The sequence below is a fragment of the Camelina sativa genome, chromosome 20, assembly GCF_030686135.1.
Source record: "Camelina sativa cultivar CO46 ecotype springtype chromosome 20, ASM3068613v1".
Classification (NCBI taxonomy): domain Eukaryota; kingdom Viridiplantae; phylum Streptophyta; class Magnoliopsida; order Brassicales; family Brassicaceae; genus Camelina; species Camelina sativa.
Genome location: NC_141899.1, coordinates 5751962 through 5772292, shown reverse-complemented (window position 1 = coordinate 5772292; position 20331 = coordinate 5751962). Strand labels below are relative to the sequence as shown.

Here is a 20331-nt window from a genome sequence, read left to right as displayed (position 1 = left end):
ATAACAAACATAATTGCAAATGTATACAGATTTTATTTTTTTTATTTTATAAAGAAGTGAATGAAGAGGTTCATCATATAAACCAAGTATTGTTCTTCACTTGATAAAAATTTGGAAAATTGATTTGATAAAAATTTGAAAAATTGATTTGATAAAAAGTGATTTTTAGCCTCATATACTATATTTTACTTTCACGGGTTTCGTATGATGAGTTTTTACAAATTAAAAATTTTTGAACATGTTGTGTTATCTGCCTAGCATGGCGGGTTTGGACTATAGAACCAACACTAAAATTATTAGTTTATTTCATATACTATAGATTTGTAGTCATAGTTTGAAAATTAACTTATAAATTGTTTAGTATATGAACTACAAAATATTACACATACTACAACACAATCTTAATATTCCAAAAAAAAAAATGTATTCAAATAAAAACATACACTAACATACCATATAGGCATATACCTCTGTTTAATACTAGAAAACAAAACTAAGTGTTTTAAAATTTTATATTCTATCTAATAACAAATTTAATGTAATTAGGTTCTAAACTGTATAAAAAATAAGAAGAAGAAAAAGCATTCTAAAAAATATTATAAATTAATTAGATAAAAGTTAATTAATTGGAAATTTGAAAACTAAATAAATTAAAAATTTATTATTTAAAATACAATAATTTATAATTTAGTTCCGCGGTGTACCGCGGGTAAAAACCTAGTATTATTTATTAATCTTATGTAATCTCAATTAAAAATAGTATTCATTCATTATTTAAACTTATGTATAATGGAACTTAATATATAGAAAATTTTATTTTACTATTTCTATAACAAAATTAATTACCCATATATATATATACTATTGAATTAATATTTAAAACTATGAGAAATTTGGTTTATTACAAAAATAAATAGGCACTTATAAAGAGACATGTGTATCATTATGATTTATGAAAAGAGAGAGAGGGTTTATTATGGGGTTCACTATTATTCTTAAGAATTTGTAGTTACAAACTTTGTTTTTTACTATTTTGGAAAATTCCCTAATTTTCCTTTTTCTTTTTAGTAGAAACACCTCGTTTTCTCTCTTCCACCTCATCCTAGTAAAAATGATATTTTATCATGCTTATTTTCGTCTTTCCAATGCAAGTTGAAGACTTATTTATTTTATGTATTTTTCTCCTTTTTCATTAACTATCAGAATAACTTGAATTGAGGTGGTCCTAAGTGCTAACATACTTTTCTAATATAATTACCAAGGGGATTTCAAAGAAATTATTTTTAAAAAATGTTCTCTCCCTAAGAACATACCTTATCAAAAATGAGATTTACCTAAATATGTGTGTAGTTTTATAAAAGCACATATACATTATTTTTATATGTGTGTAAATTCTTACAAATATCTTATAAATATATTAGTAAACTTTATAAAATTTAATAAATATTTGGACGATTTTACAAATATTTTTTTATCAAACTACAAGTACCTTATAAAATTTGGTAAACTTTTCATATTTAATGAGAGGCATTTATAAAATTAAATGGTTATAAATATAGATACATAATCACATAAACATAAGCGAATTTTATAAAATAACTAAGTTAAGTGGATCAATAGAGGGTTAGTTAGAACAAATGTTCTAGGGGTCATGATAAACAGTACATAACCATTTCACCTACTTTCACATTTACAATATATATATATATATATATATAAATGTAAGAACATTTTAAAAATCTAAAGGGCCAGTTGACCCCTCCCTCTATCCATGTTATGACCCATATGTTGTAGCAGAGGTTGATATTTTATTTTTGGTTAAAAATTGTAAATTTATATTTTTAAAATAATTGATGTTATTGTAGTAGAAAAGTACGTTTATGTCTTATTTTTATAAATATCGATTTTACTTACATTATTGTTTGTTCTATAATTCTTCATTTTTCATAATACATGACACAAATAATTTTCTGTTTTGTTATTAAATTTATCTTAATAAGACCATGTACAATGGTTTTTTCTTTCAACACCCTCCACCTCAACTTTTAACATTCCACATCATTTTCTCTTTCTTCCACCTAATCATTCAACACCCAAATCAATTTTAACCTCTCCAATAGTTTTGTTTAATAAAATTCAATACTATTTTCACTTAATTTGAAAACACATATTTATAATAATAATTAAAATTAATAAAAGTTACATTATTATTTTTAAAATTGAAAATTTATATTTTTAGCTAATTTTTAATATAACAAAATTATAAAATATAAAATAAACAAGAGTTTATTAGAGAAGAATTTGAAAAATATACTAGAAATGATGATTTTTTTTGTATCGGAATAAAATGAACCAAGTCTCTATTTATAGAGTATAAAAAATGTTAAATTTTGATATAAAAATTATTTTATAAAAATTATATTTACTACATAATAATTGATTTTGAAATAATTAAGTAAAAAAAATCTTGAAAATCTTACTCTTCAATAAGAATACAACACATGTCTCTCTCTCCTAACCTTTTTCCTTTTCGACAAAAAAAAAAGAAAAACAAAAACAAAAGTTAGAACGTAGCATATGTGATTGTGGGCCCCAAAAAATCAGATTCAACGTGTTGAATTGATTCAACCAGAATGAATCCACGTAGATTTTTTATTTTCTTCAACACCCTCATTGCAGTAATTAAGCAGTTGAATAATTTTTTCAACAACCTCATTGTACATAGCCTAATCTATACTAATAAAAAGTAGAAGCTATAAGTTTCTAAGGCTGTCCACCTATGATTTAAGACCTCCAATTGTAATAAGACATGTCACTCATTAACATTTTTTAAAATTCCCAAAATTTTATATATTAAGAATTATTTTAAAACAAGCTATCAGGATTTGACATGTCATTCATTAACATTTTTTTAAATTTCCAGATTTTTTTTTAAAAAGGAAAATTTTAAATTTATGGAAATAAAAGAACTATGCACAATATCCCACATCGGGTAGAAAAGTTTTAGACAATGGTTCAGAACCAATATAAATAAGATTAATATGCTTCCAACAACGAATGATCAGGAAAGCTTGATTTATCAAGCGTCCAAGTTTAAAAATTATTCGGTTTGATCTGGGTTTTTATTTGATCAAATTAAAACTTTAAAAAGTTTCAAAAAAATATTATAATTTTTAAAATTCTTAAAAGTTTAAATATTATAAATATAGAAACTTTTAATAGTTCTTAGCTTTTAAAAAGTTTTTAAATATTATAATTTTTAAATTTTAAAAGTTTAAAATATTATAAATATTGAAACTTTTTAAAATGTTCAAATTTTATATTTCGAAACCTTTTAAAAGTTTAAAATATTATAAATATTGATGCAAAACATAAATTATCTTATTTATCTATGTTTGTGCTTTTTATTTCTTATAGCTACAAAACATATTTTTGTGTATGATTTTATAGATGAGTTGATATTCTTTCATTAATTTTTTATTTTTGGGTCTAAGAAAGAAGGATTGACATCGCGAGACCTTGATTTGATGTTTGAGTCAAGTTTTGGAGTTTAAAGAAGAAACATGGACAACAAATACACATGTTTTATTAGCTATACATAGGCATGACCAGAGTTACGGTTGTCACGGTTATGGTTTATTAACCATCGGTTATGGTTAAAAATACTTTAAAGCCTTAACTATAACCGTTTAATAAACGGTTACGTTTAAATACGGTTCTGGTTCAAGCGGTTAAGGTTATATACGGTTATGGTTATTTGAGAATATGATACAGTTGATATTATTTGATGATATAACATAATTGATATTATTTATTTATAATTAATATATTTTTATAGTGTACTCATATTTCTATATATCATATGATTCATATTAAATAAATTATTATTAGTATATTTTATTATGGTTTTAAAATATTATAAACCAAGTAAGGATTTTGGTTGGAGAAGATTCTAAACATGTGGATCTAAAACAAAATAAGTATATAGATAAAATTATCAATAATTGGATGCATGTGTTAACTATGCTGCTCTTCATGAATTTCACAAATTTTATAAAAAGAAATAATATTGTTCTTGGAGTTTGATGGGTTAACAAGTTGTGTGGTAGTCTAAAAAAATGTTTTTTAGTGGAAGAATGTGAAGAAATTGACGAGTAAGAAGTAGAAAAAAGTATAACGAAGAACCAGACGATAAAAGTAACAATGAAAACTACCACAAATTTTGACAATGCAAATGATAATACTAATTTAATTTTCTATCGTAATCAATCATATATAATTTTCATCAAAATATATCTACTAAACCTACGCGTAGCGTGGGTTCAAAACTTAGTAGTTATAATGATACGGGGAACAGTATTATTATTAAAAAGAAAAAAAAAACCTGAAAGGCCCATGAAGCCCAGCCGATGTCCAGCTCGTTTTGTTTTGAAAAAAAAAAAGTCATAGCTTAAAATTAAATTAAATCAAAATAAGGCCCATTATTAACATCCCTGAGAAGGAGAATGTTGGCCGAGTGCCTCCTCCTCCGAACGACGCAATGCAGACCGGGAATTGCTTCCGATGTGGTCAAGCTGGTCACTGGATCAGCGATTGTCCTCTCAAAATCAAAGCCGATGATACTCCTCCGGCGATACACTGCCCTTGCGGCGGCGGTTTCTGTGAAATCAAAGTCTCAAACACCCGAGAGAACCCCGGAAGGAAGTTCCACAAGTGCCCTGCGGTTGGTTCCTCCTCCTACTTCACTCTCTTTACACTGATTTTTTTGTGATTTCGAAATTTCTAACTGAAAAAAATTTGAAATTCGCAGACTCAGAGTTGCGATTTCTTCAAATGGTGTGACAAAGTAACCGATGAAGATATCAGATTCCGTCCCGCCTTCACCATCCCTATTTGTCCCTGTGGTGCTGGACCTTGTCGAAGAGTTAAACACGTTTCTGGTAGAGCTTACCTTATTTGCTGCATCAAAAAGGTTTTGATTCAATTCGTTTTTTTAACTATATACGTTACGGCTCGTTGAGTTTGAGAAATTCTCTGGTTTAATATGTTTTAAGGAATCTTTTTTAGGGTTTTGGATCATGTGGATTCTTTAGGTGGGAAGATGTTGAGATGATTCAGAGTTGTGGTTCAGTTGATGAGATTGATTTTTGGATAGAAGCTGATCAGATTTTGACTGGTGTTGAGAGTAGCTTCAAGGCTTCTTCTGGTGTTGGTGTAACTGTGAACGAATGTCAAGGTTCTCTTGTTAGTGGCGTAGAGGATGATTCTGCTGCTGTTTCTGATACACATTCTTCTGCTGCTGCTGTGGACCAAGGTACTTCAGTTTCTGATACATAATGCTGGAAATATTCTTGCTTGTTCTTCTAACACTAATGCTATATTTACTTAGGTATCCCTCTGTTTGATCCTGTTTTGATTGAACCTGAAGAGGAGCCATGGAACAAGACTGTACTTGGTGATCAGCTAACAAATTCTACTATTTCCAAGTTAAGTGTGGATGAAGTAATGAGTGATTTGATGAAAGATACGGTCTCTAGTGGTTCTGCTGTGATACATGAGAGGAGAAACCATGAGGAACCTGGAATCGGTGAAGCTGAGGGTTCATTCCCTTACTTGCAGGACCTAATTGATCAATACAACTCCGAGAAGCTTCAGTTTGAGAGTGTGTCTGGGAAACATGTACAACTGTTGAGTGAATTTATGGCGTCGTACAGGAGACTGAGGTTACTTCATGAGAAAACTAGTCATCATAGGAAAAGTTTACTTGAAACAGAGAGGGAGGTGGTTTGTTGTGAGGCTGAGACATTAGAATTTGGAGCGAGTTGCAGGGAAGTGGCTGGAGAAATGGCTGAGTCTCAGAAGAGGATGCAGGAGACAGCAGAGCAACTAGGAAAGGAAGTAGAAGTGTTTAAGCAACAGGAGTTTGTTCCTCTCAAGAGAAGACGAGGCTGAGCTTGATTGCTTGTGGCCTGTGGGTGTCATTGTAAATGTTGGAAGGTAACTTACCACTTGTTACATTAATTTTAACTACTTAATTCCAACACTTTACAGTTTACACTACGGTATCGGATAACTTGTATAGATAATAGACTAGTTAGATTAATGGCCTAAAATTTGATCGTGACTGGAAAGAAGCTCGTGGCCCAAAACTTGCCTCATATTTCTCTATTCAGGTTTAGATGTGCAAAAGTAGACTTACTTTGTTTTGAACTTTTCAATGTGAGTGAGAATTATGAATCTACATAGTGCGCTCATCACATGGTCGTTTGATAAAGAGAGTAATTAGAGTTGAATAAGACAAAAGGTATTTTGTGTAGGCAATAATTAGTAAAAGGATTAATTTTAATTATGTTAAGCGTCCAAGAGAATGCCTTTCCACGTTGGGCGCACATGCCTTCTCTTCTTTCTTCTACTTTAGAAATAAACACAATTAGAGGCCTAAATTAAAGCCACATATAATTGTTCATCAAATTACTTGCATAAAAAAATAGTTCGACTCTGTAAGAGCAACGCCAATGGATCCATACTTAAGAGAAGTTTAAGACTAGAATCATAACGTAAAACACCCTTCGAATTCCCAAAATGTTCGTTTATGTATATCTCCATTGTTTTGCGAAATTACATCAACGTCCGAGAGTGAGTTATCAAATGCCGAAGCCACTTTGGAGTAGTGACGGTTGTGAAAAAGGCGGTGAGTGATACAAGACCAAAAAGGCTTAAGTAGGGATCTTGACCTAAGCCCCTAAATAAGTAGGATTCGCATAAATTTTTTGTCCAGTCCATTGATTACATTTTATATAATCTTTACATGTACTCTTATTCCACCGTAGACCATGAGAACGCAGTATTTAATTTTTGTAAAGAAACCTAAGGATGGATATCATCAGAGAATAAAATCAAGAAGGCGATATAGAGCATGGAAGCGTAACGTAAATATAATCAAGATTCAATGCATCAAGATTGGAGTTAAGAATATAATACTAAACGAGAAAAATGAGAGTTGGTCAAAAGAGAGGGAACATAAATTATAGGGTTTGTTTACTCCAATGAAATTAAGATTAAAGATGAAAATTTCAAAAGCATATAAAGATTGCTCACATGCAACCCAAATTCCTTTGTTCTCAATAATGCATGTTTGTTTTATAAAAAATAGTATTAGATCAAACTAAATTGAATGGAGTATTTTGGTCAGAATATATATTTCGAGAAATTGAATTTTGGAAGAGACTATATAATATAGCAAAGCGGACAAAAACATACTTATATGACTAAAAATAAGGAAATAGTTAGATAGATGCCTTGGGATTAGAAAATGGGAGATGAAAAAAGGGTGTGGCACTATTCATTGAAGTTGCAGCCTATACAATTGGGAGCACATGCACTACCCCTTATATTATTCTCTTAATTCATATAATAACAACTACACACATTGTGATTATTGTACATGAAGACTAATGGGGCGTATGTATTATAAAAAAAATTAACAAATATACGATCCACTATCACCGTCCCTAACGTTGGTCGTGTAGCCATTAGCCAAACACAAATGGTCTTTGGTCTTCCTCTGACACAAAATAAGATCGTCTTAGAAAGGCTACCACTTGCTTCCTTAGATACTCACTCATATCAAATATCATAATCTCTCTCTAATGAGACTTCAACTCTTTTAATTTTTGTGATGGTCAAAAGTCAAAACCCGACCCTGCTCTGACTTATTAGTTATACAAAGATTAATACACATATAATAGCTGCTTAAGTAATGACTTCATTAATCATAATTAAGTCGGACTAACTTCCATCATGCGGCCATCATTGCACCTTTCTTTTCCCAATTATTAACTTTAACCAAACACCAAACTAGATCATTGTTGTTATGTGTTGTATGATTGATAAGGAAATTGATTACGTTTCATATATATGAAATGATCAAGGTTTGCTTCTCTTTTCATGTTAAATTCGCAGTTCATGCACATTCCATCATATCATTTGGACCATCACATGCATACTTATTTGGACGCGTTATACCAAATATATTCTCTGAATTGAATAGTTTATCTATTACGTTATTTCTCTTTAATTTGTTTTAACAATTGGTGCATGTTATTATTAGACACGAGACATTGGTATCTAAGGTAACATGCTAATCATGGCTCTTATCATTCCTAATCCTTTATCTTTCAGCTTATTATTGTTGACTAATGATGATTATGTGTATCTATCTATATATACCATTGTTCCTATATATATATATATATATATATATATATATATATATAGGCTCTTAGCATGTTTAAATAGATTGAGCCGATGATTTAAATACTTGCAGCTGTATGATCAAAGCCAGTCCGATATTAGCATTCTATTTTAGCAGCAGAAGCATGTAAGAAAATGAGACCACTAGCGTAGAACAACCTTGAGAAATGCATGAAACATGCTACCAAGTGGTAAATTAATCATTAAATTTGATAATTATATATTTTTGATTGATTGATAATTGATATATCATGGGCCACAATTAACTCAAAGCTGTGCCAAATTTAAAATGATGTCTCAATTGGAATAAAGAAAGATATATAAAAGAAGAATAAAAGAAAATGAAAAAAGGAAAGGCGAAGCTCTTATATAAAAGGGTTATGGAAGGGATACTTTTCCAAGACCAACACACATTCTTTTTTTTTCTCCTTCAACTAAAAGAAAGATATATATTTCGAAGACAACATCGTCAACGAGCAAGAAGAAGCAAAGTATAGTATCATCAGAAAAGGATGAACACAACATCGTCAAAGAGCAAGAAGAAGCAAGAAGAGGCAGGTACAAGGTTTCTTGGGGTGAGAAGAAGGCCTTGGGGAAGATACGCGGCTGAGATTAGAGACCCAACTACGAAAGAGCGTCACTGGCTTGGCACTTTCGATACTGCCGAAGAAGCTGCCTTGGCCTACGATAGAGCCGCTCGGTCCATGCGTGGCACTCGTGCAAGAACCAACTTCGTCTACTCAGACATGCCTCCTTCCTCCTCCGTCACTTCCATTGTTTCTCCTGATGATCCTCCTCCTCCTCCTCCGGCTCCTGCTCCTCCTAGTGACGATCCCGTCGACTACATGATGATGTTTAACCAATATTCATCCACGGACTCGCCAATGCTGCAGCCTCATTGTGATCAAGTTGACGGTTACATGTTTGGCGGTTCTCAATCTTCTACTAATTCCTATTGTTATTCTAACGACAGTAGTAACGAGCTGCCTCCTTTGCCTAGTGACTTGTCGAATTCTTGTTACAGCCAACCACAGTGGACCTGGAGCGGCGATGACTACTCGGCTGAGTACGTCCACAGTCCAATGTTCAGCAGAATGCCTCCGGTTTCTGACTCTTTGCCTCAAGGTTTCAACCACTTCGGCTCCTAAATATTCTTTCACATATCCATATTTAATACCTTCCTCATTTGTACCTTTTTCTTTCTTTTGGGTTTATATCTATGTTTTAGCCGTCCTTGATCTCTCTCTGTCTATGATCAAAGTGACTGTTTGTCATTAGTTTTTCAATAACAAGTTATTATTACCCCTTTGTACCTTGATTAATGTAAACAAGAAATTACTCTTGTGTTACCTTCACATATAATGGGCCTTATACCTCAGAGGCCCATTCATGAAGATGTCTGATGGGCTATGGTTTCAAATGACACATGTACCTAAATTTATTGTTTAGTCTAAATTTCAAATTATGTGTACGTTTCCTTGGTAGAACTAGAATTATATAGGTTGGAATGATCTGCATCTGTGATTTTTTGGTGTTTGCTTATGTAATGTGAATGTTTCATATTTAAATAATTTGATGATGGCTTCTGCCTTCTGGTAACTTACCAAGTTAGGATGGTCAAAAGATGATACTGTAGTAGGTTTTGACTGGTGAGCCATGTCTACCTATCTTAAAAGCTGGTCACCAAACATATAAAAAATGAACAAGTACATAAGTGGTTCAGGAACAACACCAAAAAGAGTAAAATTAAATTAAGGTGATAATGGAGATGAAATTGTTCTTTGCCATCGCAGCTGCACTTGTTCTAGTTGTAGCCAACTTGGGGATGCAGACAAGTGGGCAGAGCACTTCATGCCTAAACCAGCTTGCTCCATGCCTCAATTACCTGAATGGGACTAAGGAAGTCCCTCAAGTCTGTTGCAACCCTCTCAAAGCGGTGATAAGGAACAATCCAGAGTGCTTGTGCCGGATGATTAGTAACCGAGGGAGTTCTCAAGCCGAGCGAGCTGGCATCGATGTCAATGATGCTCAAATGTTGCCTGCTCGATGTGGAGAACATGTTAATCCTATCGCCTGCTTAACTCGTACACACTCAAAAACTCTCTCTTATTCATTATTTTCAATCAAAATATGTTTTTTGATGAATCTTGTGTGTTCTTGCAGGATCTCGAGGATCTACAAACTCAAACCGAAGCTCCTCTAATATTGGCAACACACATTCTCAGTCCTACTGGATGACAACATTAGCTATATCAGCCACCGTTTTGTCATATTTTCTTTAAACAAGCTGAATCTCACATGTCTATACTCTATACTATTGCAGTTTTGTTTGTTTGTTAATTAAAGCTGCTCATTCTTTGTTTGTATGCTCTATGAGTTAAATTATGACTAGCTATTGGTCCATCACACCAACACATTGTACCATTTATTCCACATAAATAGTATAATTCCATTTCTAATTAGAGTGTGCAACATCATGCTGATTTTGTAATCACCTATCAAATCTCGGGAAAGTCCATAATTAAACCGGTTTAAAAGGTGCTATATTTTCCAATAACCGAAAAATTCAGCTGGTTTAAGCATTTGAAACCGGTCAACTCTAAAGGAGCAGTTGACCAAGTTCATCTTCTCTTTAATCAGATCGGAGAAAGGTTTCTGGAGTCTTACAAAATCCGACGAACAACAACAAAACCCTAAATCAGAAACAAAAAGAATGGGAGAGATGATGTACAAGCTCTTCGCATCAGCATCATTACTAACCCTAGGATTGTATCATCTCATCTGCACATTCTTCCACCTCCTCAAATCTCCACAATCCTACGCCGCGAAACCCTTTTACCCTTTCCCACGTCTCTCCTCCGTCACCGGAACCAACCACCGTCTCCAAAATCTACCACTATTCATCCTCATACTCTCCCTTTTCGTAGCGTTCCTTCACGAAACCCTAATTTCGTTCTACACCGATCCTCTCGTCAAAGGAAGCACCCCAGTTCATAGATTCTCGTCTCTCAACTCCGCCGCCGTGTTCTTCCTCTTCCTCATCATCGCCGTTTACTATCTCCTCTCCGATTCAACCTCTTTAACCCCTCTCCCTTCGGATCTCCTCTTCGCACTCGCTTCCGTTGGTTTCTTCCTTCATTACTCCGCCGCGTCATCATCTGCTTCGATTCAAACATCGGATCTCGAAGCTCACTGTGATTCACTCTCAGCTCGTATCTCCGCGTTATGCTCTCTCCTTTGCTTGCTTCTCGCTTGTCGTTCAAGACTCTTCATCGCTGACGCTGCCCTGGCTGCTGCGATCTGTCTTCAAGGTCTATGGCAGCTTCAGACTGGACTCTCTCTCCATGTTGATGGGATTATCCCTGAAGGGTGTCACCGTCTTCTTGATGTTCAAAGCGGTGTTGAAGGATCGACTCAGTGTGATGTTGAGGATTCTAAACTAAGAGCTGTCTCTGTTTTGGATCTTATGTTTACTGTACACGTTGTGCTGGTGGTTATCCTTATCTTTGTTACTTACACGATGGTGGTTATGGCTGCTGGAGTTAGAAGAACTGGTTCTTATGAAGCTTTGCCCACCAATTCTACTGATACTAATCACATTCAGATGAAGTCTTTGACTGGCACTCAGGCTTGAATTGAAACCTTATCAATCCTCTTGCTTTGCCTTGTTTTATTTGTAAGCTCTCACTCTTTTTGGAACTTGTTGCTGCTTTGACAAGTCTTTTATCATATTGTCTTTGTTCAATATTAATGTTCATTCCTCGTATAGCTTAAAAGATAGATGATGACTTGTCAAACACAATTATGGTATTGAGAATAGCATTGTGAGTTGGTCACTTAAGCTGATGTTGTTGATGGTTTTTGGAATTGTGTTTCCATTATGTGACATTTATGTGGTTTTTGGTTTAAAGCAAACTCAAGCCTTGTCCTGTGGTGAAAGAAGAAGATGATACTCATAGATTTGCACTGAGAACATAAAGCATGTGACAACAACATGAGCATTATAGCTTGGCAATCCCATGTCAATGTCATTTAAGGCAAAGAAGAGGAACCAAAGGTATGTTTCCCATCTGCCTTCTTTGAGATGGGATTGCCTAAGCTAAGGCTTTGTGTTGTTGTCACATCCTCTTTCAAGTCGTCTTCTTTGTCTTTCACCGCATTCTTGAGTTTGGTTTAACGAAAAAAACTAAGTAGATGTAGAAATAGTTGACAGAATTTGATTGCAGTTTAAGATTTTAGAATAGACACTTTGGTACCCTTATAAGTTACTAGAAGTCTAGAATAAGAGCAGAAAAGATACATGTTAAACGCCAACAGGAGGTATGATTCAGTTGTCTAGGTAGAGGCTGATTGATTGTTAACTCAACTTAATGATCAGTGAGCAATTTAGAAGCAAAATGACATTAGGCTGTCTTGATCATCGGGTCTTGTTATTATGGGCCTAAGCACAGGCCCAGATATGTCATCTACGGTGTACTGTATTCGTTCGTATGCGTTGATAGCTTGAAATCTGGAGGTCTGCGCGTGGGAAGGGGAATGGATGAAAGTGAAACCTTAGTGGTTAAGTTATTGCGAAAAGAGATAAAAGGATAAAACAATCAATTGAGAGCTTGAAACGCCCCAGAAAAAGTAGCTTATGGTGGTGGGAATATTTTTATGTTTATTTTTTTCACTCTTTATTGCTGAAAGGTACAACACTTGTATGTAAGTTGTCTTTAATATAATGTTTGTTTCCCTAAGTCACGTAATCTACTTTCTATAACGTCTAGAAGTAGAAGCACCGAGAGAGAGAGAGAGAGAGAGAGAGAGAGAGAGAGAGAGATGATGATTTAGTATAATAACGTTAACGCAAATTGTTTTTTGTTCGTGTTTGGCCAAAAGATATCGAGACATGTCTGAAGAACGTCAGAGTAAGATATTTCTTCAAAACATTACACAATGGGGGAAAAAAAAGGGATACACGCGAATATGATAATAGCAAAAAGGCAACAAAAGGAGAAATTAAAAGAGAAACGTAAAGCGATTTGGCCTCAATCAACGGGAACGTATCTTAATTTAAGAGGTTCTTCTTCTTTATACTTTTTAAGACGAGAGTTTGCGAGCTGCATTGGTTGACTAACCATATTATATCGAAACCAAAATAATAACAACGGAGGATATTTGTAACATTTTACATTTTCACATTGTTTCCTTAACGATTAATCTACCTATGTTCAAATTCAAAAGTTGTAATCATCATCACTGTTAAATAACAAAAAAATCATTTCAATGATTTTAAATAAAGACTTTGAAAAAAACAAACTTTGCGAACAAGGTTTGGATAGTGTAAAAATAAAATATATTTTTGAGGCCAAAGAGGAGTGGTCCCGTAGTGATTGTGAAATTGTGATCATCTTAACCAACCAGACGTAGCCACATGTCTTCCTCAGCTTTATGAATTTCCTTAGCCAAGACTATCATTGTGTGATTGTGTAGTATATAAGTAAGGCTTCCTTCATCTCTTTTATTTTCCATTCTCCATATAGTCTCCATTTACAATACACATACAAAAACACAGGAATCTCAATCCAAGAACAAGAAGCCAAGAAACATATATAAAGAAAAGAATGAAGAAGGCGGCAGACTTCGTGAAGCAGATAATAAACATGTTGACTGTTCTAGCAAAGGACAAGACGAAGGAGCTGAAGAGGAAGACAAGAGCCTTCAAGACACGTCTAGTAATATTCTCGCTGCTCCACAACAGACACATGGTGATGAGCTCTTTGTCTAACAAGCTCAAGACCAACCCAACATCGAAAAAGATTAATCACGATAATCACAAGGATCATCATAGTGATCAAAACATGGTGGTAATGTATAGCCACAACTTTAACGCCATGTCTAGCACTCCTGTCTCACCTCATGTAGAATATCAATATCCGGAGGAGGTAGAGGAGGAGGAAGAAGAAGAAGACGACGAGGAGGAAGGAAAGTATCCAGACTTGAGACACTCACTGTTTGAGGCAGAGGGTTCGGTAATAGAGATGGTGAAGCATTCCAAGGAGGACAAGGGAGAAGAGTTTAAGTTGGAAGATGAGATCGACAAAGTGGCTGACCTTTTCATTACCCGCTTCCATAGACAGATGTGGTTGCAGAAGCAACTGTCTCTGGAAAGTATTCCAGATACTTCCTCCCCCATTCAGTCTTAATAATATACATATATATGATTACATGACGCCCCTCATTGTTTTTTTTGGGGCGAAGGAGAGGACGCAATGATCCTTATATATTTTGTTTACGTACGTAGTGAAATGTGAACACGGGACATGTTTATTTATTTTTGTCATCAACCTGTATCTAACAAAGTCCCTTCATCGTTCATGCTCATTTCATAAATAAAATACAGTTAACTTTTTTCTTCTTGTTATTGTTGTTTCTGTGATTAATTTGAGCACCACACACTCCCCGACCACTTGGCCAGTCAGCGACCATTATTCATTGTTTAGTAGTCAATTAAATTTAACACGGGCTTGTATCAAAGCCTGTTAAGGCCCATTTAACGATAATAGTAATTAATATTTTAAACGACGCCGTTTCATATTTTCCTTCCTTCTCCTGTGCTGCGAGTTGCGAATCAGCTCAGCTGGGTTAGTTTGCCTCTTTCTTGATATCTTCACTCTCGATAATGTGCGTAAACAGTATTGCTCTCTGTGTTATATTGTCCATATGGTGAATCGCACATGTTTCAGGTCATGTGACGATGTCTCTGTTGTATCACCCTCTTGAAACTTGAACCTTTTTTTTTTTCTTGGTTTGTTTTTTATTTCCCAAAATCTCTTTCTCATAGTTATCTTTAACTGATTTATCCAATCAATCAGGTCGGTTTGGATTCTACAGAGACACACTACTGTGAAAGCTTCCCTGCAAATCTGATGGCATCTGAGAGTCAAAAATAGTGTTTCTTTATTATATGTTCTGCCACACGGGATCTTAAACGTAAAGCATCCAAAGATGCATTAATTAACGATAACATGGGGATGAGGTCCATGTGCCTCTGCTGCAACACCTCTTGGGCTAATCACATTCCGTTGCTTCCCTAAGTTACTGCTGCCGTAGCTTTGAAAGTAACCCAATCTGCAGTCATTGTAATTATATATATTAATCAGTACAGTACTATTATGTAACTTGATGGCTATATATAGTATGGTCCGTTCAATGTTTGTTTTGTGTGATGAAAGTGAGAGAGATGGGTCGTCTTCCATTTACTCTTTGCTTCACCTTCCTGGTTATGGCCACAGTAGCAGTTGGTGTACCTCCTAAAAAGTCCATTAATGTTCCTTTTGGAAGGAACTATTTCCCCACTTGGGCTTTTGATCACATTAAGTATCTCAATGGTGGTTCTGAAGTGCATCTCGTTCTTGACAAGTACACTGGTAAGTTTCTTTCTCTGCCTTGCTGTGTATATTTCTCTCTGGCATAAGTTTTATCTAAACCGTTCTTCTGATTGTTCTTGTTTCATTGCGCAAAGGCACTGGCTTTCAGTCGAAAGGTTCCTACTTGTTTGGCCACTTTAGTATGCACATAAAGATGGTTGCTGGGGACTCTGCTGGAACTGTGACCGCCTTCTATGTAAGTGAATTCATTTTCTATAATCACTTGGAAACATATTCTTGAGTGTCATCTGAAAGTTGTATCTTGCTTTTCTTTTACCTGCAGTTGTCATCACAGAACTCAGAACATGATGAGATAGACTTTGAGTTTCTAGGGAACAGAACCGGCCAGCCTTACATTTTGCAGACAAACGTGTTCACTGGAGGTATAGGAAACCGAGAGCAGCGGATCAACCTCTGGTTTGACCCTTCCAAAGACTACCATTCGTATTCAGTTCTCTGGAACATGTATCAGATTGTGTAAGTTAGCATTTCCTCAAGTGTTATTTCTACTCAGAAGTTTTTAAGCCAAGTGTATTGATGTATTATGTAATACAAATACAGGTTCTTTGTGGATGATGTACCAATAAGAGTGTTCAAGAATAGCAAAGACATTGGTGTGAAGTTTCCATTCAACCAGCCAATGAAGATATATTCGAGTCTATGGAACGCAGACGACTGGGCCACAAGGGGAGGGTTAGAGAAGACCAACTGGGTAAATGCACCTTTTGTTGCATCGTACAGAGGCTTCCACGTTGATGGATGTGAGGCTTCAGTAAATGCTAAGTTCTGCGAGACGCAGGGAAAACGTTGGTGGGATCAAAAAGAGTTCCAGGACTTGGATGCTAACCAGTACAAACGTCTCAAATGGGTTCGTAAGAGATACACCATCTACAACTATTGTACTGACCGCGTCCGTTTTCCCGTGCCTCCTCCTGAGTGCCGCAGAGACCGTGACATTTAGTGCTTCTTTTCTTCAGATTTTACCTAGATTTTTTTTCCTATGTATGGCAAAAATTTCCTACTTTTTAATGTTTATTCTTCTCGCAAGTTATTGAAAACATCTTCTAGAATAGCTTGAAATGTTACAACCGTATGCATTTGACATGATTTAAATTCAAACCGAGAATATCTAGCGGGACTCGATCTCTGGTATAATGGTAACTCCATTAATAATATCACTAAACTCATTATAAATAATCATAAAATTCACAATTGGTCAAAGTTTTGGTAAAATATTGGTATTTGAAATTTAGATTGTTGGACTATTTTATTACATAAATTTAGTATTATTTTTTTTCAAAGAGTTTGACTAATTACGATTTCGTGTATCTCACTATTCCCTAAAACTATATGTGATCTGGTGCAAATCTATTCAGATTTAAATTTTTTTCCTGATCGTATTCAAGTAATCGGAACTTGACTAGCTTATGGCTCCTCCGCCGGCGAAGATGCAAGAGATCCACCAATTCCTCTCCTCCGCACTAATCCAACGTGGCCCTACAGCTCTCCCATACGCCGAGGCCACAAAGTCGTTAATCCGACAACACCTCCTTAACCTAGTCTCTACCTACACTTCCCTCGACCCCAAAACGGCGACGTTTACACACAACGACGGCCGATCCGTGATCCTCCTCCAAACCGAGGGAACAGTGCCGATGCTTTTCCAAGGAGTAAGCTACAACATCCCCGTCGTCATCTGGCTCCTTGATTCGTACCCTCACTATCCACCTTGCGTCTTTGTGAACCCTACGCGCGATATGATCATCAAACGACCTCACTCCAATGTCTCTCCTTCTGGACTCGTCTCTCTTCCTTATCTCCAAAATTGGGTTTACCCTAGCTCCAATCTCTTAGATCTCGCCGCTCATCTCATCGCCGCCTTCTCTCGTGATCCGCCGCTTTACTCTCAGCGCCGTCCGCAACCGCAACCGTCTCCTTCGATTGGATCTGGATACTCACGTTCTTCACGGCCTCCTCATAAGACGGATGATGCGGCGGAGGTTTATAAGAAGAACGCGATTAACAAGCTGGTGGAGAGGGTTCATTGTGATCTTGTATTGATGAGGAGTGCTAGAGAAGTGGAAGCTGAAGAGTTACTAAGTTTACAATCTGGACTTGAGAGAAGAGAAGAGGAGATCAACAACGGTTTGAAGGAGATGGTGAACGAGAAAGAAACCTTGGAGCAGCAATTACAGGTTATTGCTATGAACACTGAGTTTCTTGAATCTTGGATTAGGGAGAATCAAGGGAAACCTAAGAGTTTGCTAGTGGATTTGGATGTGGATGATGCGTTTGATTGCATTGGGACATTGTCTAAACAGATGTTAGAGTGCACTGCATTGGATTTAGCCATTGAAGATGTTGTGTATTCAATGGATAAATCGTTTCAAGATGGTTCTTTACCTTTTGATCAGTATTTGAGGAATGTGAGGTTGTTGTCGAGGGAGCAGTTTTTTCATCGAGCCACTGCTGAGAAAGTTCGGGAGTTACAAATGGATGCTCAGGTTGCTTCGATTGCAGCTAGGTTGCACTCGTGAAGTTGAAACCACTGGCAAGACCTTTCATCTGTAGCTACAATTTTTTTTTACTGAGTTTTAGTTATATTCGATTCTTATTGTTCATACTCTATACGCATTTACACTATACACAGAACTGATTATATTTTGGCTTACCTTCTCTTTGTCATGTTTTGGAATTATGTTTTACTCTTCTGCAATTCCAACATTCAAACCCTCGTGTATTAGAGAATTGCTTGGAGTTAAGTGTTCAGCTCATATCCACTCAAACTATTCCTGCACGGTTTTACAAAAGTTCCAATCCCTGAAAGCTTGACAAATGCCACAAAGAAGAAAGACTTGGCACTCTTTAAAATCCCACTCAAACTCTAAAATATAAAAATGAGTCCAAACTCATGGTCTATATAATGTTACAACATGCAAAATCACTTTAAAAGAAAGGGGAAAAAAACAAGGAAAACAAACATCAAAGTAGAAAGGTTTCGGATCTAGGTGGTAAGCTCCATGATGGCAGTGACAATATCTCCATTAGCGGCCTTGAGAGCTTTGACTGCCCTAGGCTTAGACACTCCAGCTTGGGTCATCACAAGCTCAATGTCCTTTGGCTCCACACCCGCATCGTCCACCTCTTCATCATCATCATCATCCTGAGCAGCAGCAGCTGCTGCCTCACCAGATGTTTCTCCCTGTGAAACCACGTTGCTGAGGTTGGTAGTCTTGAACTGCTCTGCGGCCTGACTCTGAAGCTGAGAGCTTAAATCCTCAATCTTCGCCTCACCAAAGATCACATATGTATCTGACGCTGGGCTCTTGAACACATCAGGTTTTGATATCACAAACATGATCTGCATTTACAATCCGCATTTTGTCAACACAAGGACACCGTAAGGATTTAAAAAAACAAAGATTGGAAATTTAAGAAGACCACAAACATACATTCTTGCTCTTTTTGACGGTAACACGGCTAACACCAGTGATGGGTTTCATCCCAAGCTTCAGCATCGCTTTACGACTCTTTTTCTCACTTCTGCTTTGCTTTGACCTGGAGCCTGCCTCTCCATCATGTTCTGGTTAACAAAACAAATCATATAGCTCATTAATGACTCAAGCTTATAAGAAATGATGTTCCTCATTCTATGTTTAACAAAAAAAACAGCATCAAACTTTTCACCAGTCAGCCTCCAACAGAGGTCTCCAAGCTAATCAATCTCACAATTCGATGGTGATCATTCTTACAAGAAAATGGGTTCCACATAGATAGGCTCATTACAAACAAGGTTTCAAATTTGAACCAAACAGATAACTATACTCCTCTACACGCAAAGTAAGTTCAAACTAAGCTGCCAAAGATATTAACATTAATGGAGCTAAGAACATGGAAACTTACCCTCAGCCTCGTCATCGTCATCGGAATCATCCTCGTCATCATCATCTTCAACTTCAGGCTTATCAAGCTACAAATCGAAAATCAGAAGAAACAGTGAGTATAACATATTCTTAAAACAATTAGATAATTCATCAGCGAGAATTGATATATATATATATGTTAATGGAGTACGAGAAAAAAGAAGATTTAGATCTAAGAGTATGTAGCTACAGTGTTAAAATATCTAAAAACCAGTCAATGAGATCTAAGGTAAGAAGAAATCAATTAATCCGAATCCGAAGCTCAATCAATCATTCATTTTCAGACTAATGAGATAACAACAAGTAACCAAAACAAAACAAAAGAGGTAGAGAAAGAGAGATCATTATTAATATTACATCGATCTTTTGCTCTTCCAATTTGGCGGCGAGCTCCTCCTTCTGTTCGGCAGTCATGTTTACAAGAGAGAGAGAGAGAGAGAGAGAGAGAGAGAGAGAGAGAGAGAGAGAGAAGTATCGGTGAGTGACGGACGAAACCCTAAAAACCCCTTTAAGAAAGATGAACTCGTATCGAAGTAAGTGCACCGAAACCGGTTTGGTTTTCTTATATCCGGTTTAAACCAAAAATTGACTCATTAGATTGGGAAGCAAACAAACCGGAACGGTTAAAACAAAAAAGTCCAAAAAAACAAATCGCCGTCTGTGGGGATCGAACCCACGGCCACGTGGTTAAAAGCCACGCGCTCTACCACTGAGCTAAGACGGCTTTGATGATTAATCTACTA

General features: G+C 35.7%; 7 protein-coding genes, 1 non-coding gene and 1 pseudogene across 9 annotated transcripts; 7 read left to right on the top strand and 2 right to left on the bottom strand.

Annotated features, from left to right (window-relative positions):
* The first annotated feature begins 4452 nt into the window (after positions 1 to 4452).
* On the top strand, positions 4453 to 6131 carry LOC104769618 (uncharacterized). The gene is made up of 4 exons (XM_010493873.2): positions 4453 to 4723; positions 4811 to 4972; positions 5068 to 5314; positions 5390 to 6131. Exons 1-4 carry the CDS (start codon positions 4541 to 4543, stop codon positions 5950 to 5952), a joined length of 1155 nt encoding a protein of 384 aa, XP_010492175.1. The 5' UTR covers positions 4453 to 4540; the 3' UTR covers positions 5953 to 6131.
* A 2511-nt stretch (positions 6132 to 8642) lies between these two features.
* Positions 8643 to 9595, top strand: LOC104769617 (ethylene-responsive transcription factor LEP pseudogene; annotated as a pseudogene). The gene has a single exon (XR_015593790.1). The product of XR_015593790.1 is annotated as an ethylene-responsive transcription factor LEP pseudogene (transcript).
* A 379-nt stretch (positions 9596 to 9974) lies between these two features.
* Positions 9975 to 10712, top strand: LOC104769616 (non-specific lipid transfer protein GPI-anchored 30-like). The gene is made up of 2 exons (XM_010493871.3): positions 9975 to 10337; positions 10417 to 10712. Exons 1-2 carry the CDS (start codon positions 10016 to 10018, stop codon positions 10533 to 10535), a joined length of 441 nt encoding a protein of 146 aa, XP_010492173.3. The 5' UTR covers positions 9975 to 10015; the 3' UTR covers positions 10536 to 10712.
* Positions 10713 to 10783: 71 nt separating this feature from the next.
* Positions 10784 to 12992, top strand: LOC104769615 (uncharacterized). Its single transcript, XM_010493869.2, has 2 exons — positions 10784 to 11929; positions 12165 to 12992. The coding sequence occupies exon 1, from the start codon at positions 10967 to 10969 to the stop codon at positions 11885 to 11887; it is 921 nt and encodes a 306-aa protein (XP_010492171.1). The 5' UTR covers positions 10784 to 10966; the 3' UTR covers positions 11888 to 11929; positions 12165 to 12992.
* Positions 12993 to 13545: 553 nt separating this feature from the next.
* Positions 13546 to 14652, top strand: LOC104769614 (uncharacterized). Its single transcript, XM_010493867.3, has one exon. The coding sequence runs from the start codon at positions 13860 to 13862 to the stop codon at positions 14439 to 14441; it is 582 nt and encodes a 193-aa protein (XP_010492169.1). The 5' UTR covers positions 13546 to 13859; the 3' UTR covers positions 14442 to 14652.
* Positions 14653 to 14861: 209 nt separating this feature from the next.
* LOC104769613 (putative xyloglucan endotransglucosylase/hydrolase protein 5) lies at positions 14862 to 16753 on the top strand. Its single transcript, XM_010493866.3, has 4 exons — positions 14862 to 15665; positions 15761 to 15861; positions 15949 to 16142; positions 16227 to 16753. The coding sequence occupies exons 1-4, from the start codon at positions 15464 to 15466 to the stop codon at positions 16624 to 16626; spliced, it is 897 nt and encodes a 298-aa protein (XP_010492168.1). The 5' UTR covers positions 14862 to 15463; the 3' UTR covers positions 16627 to 16753.
* A 225-nt stretch (positions 16754 to 16978) lies between these two features.
* On the top strand, positions 16979 to 18336 carry LOC104769612 (protein ELC-like). The gene has a single exon (XM_010493865.3). The coding sequence runs from the start codon at positions 17093 to 17095 to the stop codon at positions 18200 to 18202; it is 1110 nt and encodes a 369-aa protein (XP_010492167.1). The 5' UTR covers positions 16979 to 17092; the 3' UTR covers positions 18203 to 18336.
* Positions 18337 to 18527: 191 nt separating this feature from the next.
* On the bottom strand, positions 18528 to 20117 carry LOC104769610 (nascent polypeptide-associated complex subunit alpha-like protein 3). Its single transcript, XM_010493864.3, has 4 exons — positions 19946 to 20117; positions 19569 to 19635; positions 19118 to 19248; positions 18528 to 19026 (listed from the first exon to the last, which is right to left on the bottom strand). Exons 1-4 carry the CDS (start codon positions 20000 to 20002, stop codon positions 18670 to 18672), a joined length of 612 nt encoding a protein of 203 aa, XP_010492166.1. The 5' UTR covers positions 20003 to 20117; the 3' UTR covers positions 18528 to 18669.
* Positions 20118 to 20240: 123 nt separating this feature from the next.
* TRNAK-UUU (transfer RNA lysine (anticodon UUU)) lies at positions 20241 to 20312 on the bottom strand. The gene has a single exon. It is a non-coding gene; the product is annotated as a tRNA-Lys (tRNA).
* Positions 20313 to 20331: the final 19 nt, after the last annotated feature.